General features: G+C 37.9%; 1 protein-coding gene across 1 annotated transcript in view; it reads right to left on the minus strand.

Annotated features, from left to right (window-relative positions):
* Positions 1-6,093, minus strand: part of LOC108576995 (fibrillin-2-like) — a 34,675-nt gene that overhangs the window by 13,967 nt on the left and 14,615 nt on the right. The window contains exons 2-11 of the mRNA XM_017940074.1: positions 5,556-5,638; positions 4,272-4,379; positions 3,533-3,667; positions 3,357-3,459; positions 3,092-3,276; positions 1,915-2,163; positions 1,311-1,466; positions 859-1,143; positions 383-505; positions 68-316 (exon numbers count right to left, since the gene is read on the minus strand). Coding sequence (XP_017795563.1) covers positions 68-316; positions 383-505; positions 859-1,143; positions 1,311-1,466; positions 1,915-2,163; positions 3,092-3,276; positions 3,357-3,459; positions 3,533-3,667; positions 4,272-4,379; positions 5,556-5,638 — 1,676 coding nt within the window. The remainder of the gene's footprint in view (positions 1-67; positions 317-382; positions 506-858; positions 1,144-1,310; positions 1,467-1,914; positions 2,164-3,091; positions 3,277-3,356; positions 3,460-3,532; positions 3,668-4,271; positions 4,380-5,555; positions 5,639-6,093) is intronic.

Consider the following 6,093-nt stretch of genomic DNA (forward strand, 5'->3'; position numbering starts at 1 on the left):
TAAAATTAATTATTTTTCCAATATCAGAATTTTCAAAAATTCTTTTTTAATAATTCACAACACTAACCGATACAGTGACTTTGATCCGGTCCAATCCGGAAGCCAGAGTCGCAGACACACTTGAACGAACCCTCCATGTTCACGCATTTCCCATTCTCGCACATTCCACTCGTGGAACACTCGTCCATATCCACGCAGAATGTGTTATCTCGCGAAGGTGTGAATCCAGATTGGCAGATACAGTGATAGGATCCTGGTGTATTTTCACATCGACCATTTAGACAGATTCTTGGATTATCAGCGCATTCGTTGATATCTGTAAATGAGCAATTGATTAATTACAGGTGAAAACATTATAAATATCATTCTATTTAACACTCACCGATACAAGTGTTTCTTGTGGGAGATAAGACGTAACCATCGTTGCACTGGCACTTGAATGATCCATTCATGTTGATACAGTGTCCATTGTTACACATTCCTGTATCCTGGCATTCATCGTGATCTATGAAAGAGAATTGTTTTCGATCGTTTAATAACTGTGTAATTTTTACAGTCCTTACACTCGAATTTTTATCTCGGAAATATACTCTATCTACGAAAAGTTTAGAACCACTGTGCGCTTTAACACGCTCGCTGCCACCGACGCAGCGTGTGCGGTCCAGAATGTATTGTCCAGGGTGCTATGGATTTTCTGGTGGCAGCGAATGTGTTAAAAATTTACAAAAATTAACTTTTGTTCACAAAACTTAATTCGCAAAAATTAATTTTTGTTTGCAAAGCTCAATTCGCAAAAATTCTATTTTCCCCATTTTCAATCCTTTCGTTATATTGAAAATGATCTGCAAAAATCCATACCCGTGCAATATCTGCCTTCGCCGGAAACGACAAAACCCGGAGGACAGTGGCACGTGAAGCTTCCCTCGTAATTCTGACATGTTCCACCGTGGCAGTATCCCAACAGGCACTCGTCTACGTCCTCGCATCTGCCGGCCTTCTTCGTGAATCCTGGATAACAATCGCACTCGTAGCCGTCCTTCGTGTCGATGCACTTCCCGTTTCCGCAAATGTCCGGCCGCAACGCGCACTCGTTTATCGCGGTGATCGGCTGCAGTTGTTGCAAGCAAAGCCTGTTGTAATCGTCTATAATTGAGTAATAACACGGATCCCGTTACTCGCCGTTTACTCTAGGCATTATCTGCGCTTTCTAGGTGACTTTTATCCGTTCCACTTTACCGCTATTATTCGCTGTGAACGTAGTAATTTGACATTTTTTTTTTTTTTGTTTTCTTTGCTCGTGTTCTACATACCACTTCCGTAATTAGGACAAATGTAGCACTCGTCACCCCAGCCGCGACCCATGTTCTTGCCACAACAGCAGTCCTTCTTGCTCAGTCTCATTGCCAATCGATTTTTGCATTGGCCATTTCTGTTCACCGACGTGTAGCACAGTCCTTGTCTTCCATCTGAAGTTTTTTTAATAATTATTTCGGTATTTGAGTCGATTAATCTCGAAAGGGCAAAAGTACGAAAATTGTGATTGTGCAGGACCAATAGGATACATTTTGCCACCGAAACAATGTGAAATAGTGTCTAGTGTTATTGTTATAGTTATTCAAAGAAACTGAGTTTGTTCGTATTTAAACACTAAATATTATCAAATTGGCTAAAATAAAATGTGGACTTATGTTCTTTCAATGATAGATCTGTTGCATGCTGAAATAAATTGCACATCTACACTTAGATCGAATAGAAGCATTGTAAAAGAAAGACAGTGTTAGTAATAATAGTAATATGTTCTTTATTACTTAAAAATAGAGATTTCTGTTTGGTTTCTATTTGCCAAAAATTTCAATAATAAACCATTCAATTTAGAATGAATTATAGGTTGTCGAATAGTTCTGTATTTCGTACCGATACAAAATCTTCGATCTTGACTCTGAATGAATCCAGGATTACAGAGACAATAGTAGCCACCGTTCGTGTTCACGCATCGTCCATCCACGCAGATTCCTTCCTCCTGACATTCGTCTCTATCCTTGCAAGCGTTTGTTTCCGGATCTCTGGCCTGTCCATCTGGACACTCGCAGGTGAAAGAGCCAGGTGTATTCAAACACTTTCCACCCTCGCACAGTCCTGGTATCGCCTCGCACTCGTTGATGTCTAATTAGTAAAAGTACGAAAAAAAGAAAAACAGTGGATTGAAGTCTGAAAGTACCAGACCTGATAGTAGAGTATGGAGAATAATTCATTTAGAAATTGTATTTTTGAAAATTGAATAGATACGAAGGGAGGACGGAAACGAAATTATTCTGGAAACTTGAAACTTTATTTTCGCATCTCTAAGGCTAGTCGAATTTTACCTGTCAAATTTTTTAAATAAATTATCAATCCTAAGTTAACCCTTTTCGGTCGCATTGTGCTCAGATATGGGATAGCTGGTGGGAATTAATTTTCATTGAAAATACAATATTTATAATTTTTCTTTTCATTTTTGCGTATGTTTAACACAATAACATGCGGTTTCATTTTATGCAAAATTTTTTAAACATTACATTTTTTACATTTCTCTGTGGTGTGATAAGTGCGCGAAATTAGAATGGTTAAGAACTTGAATTTTGAATCTCTGGTAATTTCTTTATTTAACCCTTTCCAGCTCAATTTACCTAAATTCTTCAAAAGGGGGGAAAGAACATTTTTTTCTGTTCTTTGTTAATAGTTAAATACACCAAATGTAACAGTATGGCCACTTGCAAAAAAATGTGTATTTTACTAAAAAATAATATGAAATGACATCTGTGAACAGAAATACAGAATATACCTAAATATAAAAATAATACATGATAACTAGACTGCAGATTTCTATGCACATATGGAAAATTTAAAAATGCCAAAATACACAGAATGCATATAACCAGCAAAAATATGTAAATAGATCCAAAATATAGTATCCACTATAATATATAGCGAATAAAACAATTGCCTATCCAGCTTTTATTTTTTTTTTTATCATACTCCTAAAAATATGAATTTGCCTAAAAATCCGCAGTCTAATGATAACAAATGCAGAGGGTTAATCATAGTTACTCACCGACGCATTGCCCTTGGTTGGTCTTCAAGTGTCCCAACTCGCAGTCCAGTCTAGCAGGACATCTTTCGCAAGGATGGCCCCAACCTTTGCCGACAGTGGCGCAGCACAACTGCCGTGTGCATACGACACCCTGTAGATTCGCCAGGCACTGTCCATTTTTCACTTTCGTGTAGCATGGCCCAGTTCTGTTAGGATACGTCATCGAAGAGAGGACCATTACACACTCGAGACGTATCGAAGCATCGTGACAAATGTGATCGCATACCTGTAATCTGTTTCGCATCGTCTGCCTGTGTAGCCGTAGATGCAGGCACAACGATCCGGACCGATGCATCTTCCTTGGTTCAAGCATGGCTCTCGACAAATGGCTGTTTCAAATGGAAGATGAAGTCACGAATTCTACTTGACGAGAAATCGAACGGACATAACTTCGGTACTCACGTTCGTTGCAGAATTCGCCCTGATAACCGCCGCGACATTGGCATCTGCCTTCGGCACAGTTACCGTTCACGCAATGCGCTCTGCATCTGCTCGATTCGCCTCTTTCCACAGCGTTACCACTTTCGTGTGTAGAAACTGTCAATGACGGTGTTTGAAGTAAGTTTCGTGAGTGGGATTTGTTTTTCTTCGGCTGTTGTTCCGAATGGCCCCAATGGCCAATTTCGGGATGAAACTTGGTGTGAAGGGAATGAAAGGAGTGAAAGATTCTCTACAAATTTCAAGTCAACTGATGAACTAGATCTCGAGATATCGTGTAAACCGTTTCGAAAAATGAGGTTTCGAGAAAAACGCGTTTAAAGATTCGTTTATCCACTTCATCACGGTTCGACTACATCCTTCAAACGTTTACACCTAAGTTAATTTTACTAATTCAAACAAATCCTGTTGCACACATGTCCTAGAATACTTATACTTTACGAAAATCCAAGAAAAAATTAATTTTTTGAAAGTTCAAAACCAGAATACCGTCTTAAGGGACTGAAGGGTGCGAAGGGACTCCTAATATAAAATTTTAGCTTCGGGAATACACCCGTTCTTATGTACATATAAGACATTTTCTATGTTATTTGCTTGTTAATTATGTACTTTATGTACTTAATTACATCGGCCATTGGGACCGTTCGGAACAATATTTTTTTCTTCTTTGTGTTATTTGAAAGATAGGAATGTCTGTTCAAACCTTTGGTTTGACTGCTGCTGCAAGAAGAGGCGACTGTGCCACCCTCGCACAAACAAATATTCGGCCTTATGCATCTGCCCAATGGACCACATCTTCTCGTACATACGGCTAGAAAAGAGACAGATTTGTTTTCTATGAATTCCTTACCTGTTCCTTTTTCTTTCGAATATCTTATCATTTTACGTAATAAAATTTTATTGCACTAATGTGAAAAAATTCATGCAAAAAGAATTCAATTTTTTTAAACGAGGTTTACAAAGTTAGCCAAATCTTTGACTTAGAAAGAACATTGTGAATAATTTTTATTATTATCATCTTCCGAAATTGCAGCTTACTACGAATATTTTCTATTGAAATATTCTAATCTTCAATTTTTCTCCTTCCCAAGAATCATCAAATTTACAAAGAAAAATCAAGAAATTTTATTTCAAGATTCAATTGCAATATACCCAAGCCCTGTTTAATATTCCAACACTTCTATTTCCTTCTCTTCCGCGAATCGTCAAATTTATAAAAAAGAAAATAATATATTTTCTGTTTAAATTTTTATTTCTTTTTCTCTGTTTGCCTTTCTCTTAAATTCTACTCTCTATTATTTCCAATGTACCTCCTACACTACAATGGATTTACACCCCGAAATAAATATACAAATAAATTTCTCTCCCAGATTCAAAGTTACTTCGAGTAGTCATCCCATAAGTTCCTGTCGAATTTTATAATTTACATCAATATTTTCATCAGAACCTCTAAATTTGATAAAAAACAAAAAAAAAAAAAATGTAAGCGCCTTCTAATTTCACAACTTTCTCTTAAATTTTTCTGATAAGACCATTACGTCGTCGCTACAGAATTTCCTTGGATTTTCATTGAAATATTTCTCGCATTCGGCAGGAACTTACGGGATGACCTAATAATACGAATCGAGGCTCGATATCGCGGCTGCATCGGCATGCAACCGAATTGCAAACCCCAGCGGGAGGGACAATGCGATCAACAGGAAGCGTGTAATAGGCCATTAAAGCAATTTCGTCGGAGAAGTCGATGGTCGTGTCGCGTGAACACCCATTTGGATGGTTGCGCAACCACGCAATTATTCGTCGCGAACGAGCGCGTGCTCGACGATCACGATGTTCCTTTCTGCTTCTCTTGCCCGTCTCGATAATCAACGCTAAAATTGAATGTACTCGAGCTTATGAGATCACGTCCAATTACAGGACGAGGGAACTCGTGGGCTTGATTACGATCGAGCCTCGATTCGAAATACCTCGGTTAGCTCGTACTTACGAATTACGCAGAGACCGGTCTCCGGCTTCTTCGTCCAGCCAGGGCAACAGTAATTCTTGTATCTTGACCTGCACACGTTCGGCCTGGAAAATCAAACGAAGGTAATCGCGATTAAATGGGTGTACTGGTTGATGGAGATATAGCTAGCGGTAATTCTTGGAAAAATTTGTTCGTTTGTGATTACGAAAGTGGATTAAGGCACATATGAAATGTCTTTTCTTTTTTTTTTTAACTAGGGAGCACCTTGTCGAAAAATCGGGAGAAATTTGAGGATAATAATTATGCTATGTTACGCTTCAATGTTTCAAAATGTTTTTCATTTTTTAACTCCTGAAGATGTTTCGAACATAGTGGCTATTAACGCTATAACCCGACCACACACAGTGAGCGCTTCATTTTCAAGTTGCCAGCAGTTAAAGGGTTAAAAAGTGTACCAACTCAATGCCACTACTTTCTATTGTGGTAATTTTTTTCGTTTGAACTTGAGGAAAATTTATTTACTTTAAAAAAAATAATTTATTTAATTAATTTAATTGTT

The sequence above is a fragment of the Habropoda laboriosa genome, unplaced genomic scaffold, assembly GCF_001263275.1.
Source record: "Habropoda laboriosa isolate 0110345459 unplaced genomic scaffold, ASM126327v1 scaffold440, whole genome shotgun sequence".
Taxonomy (NCBI): domain Eukaryota; kingdom Metazoa; phylum Arthropoda; class Insecta; order Hymenoptera; family Apidae; genus Habropoda; species Habropoda laboriosa.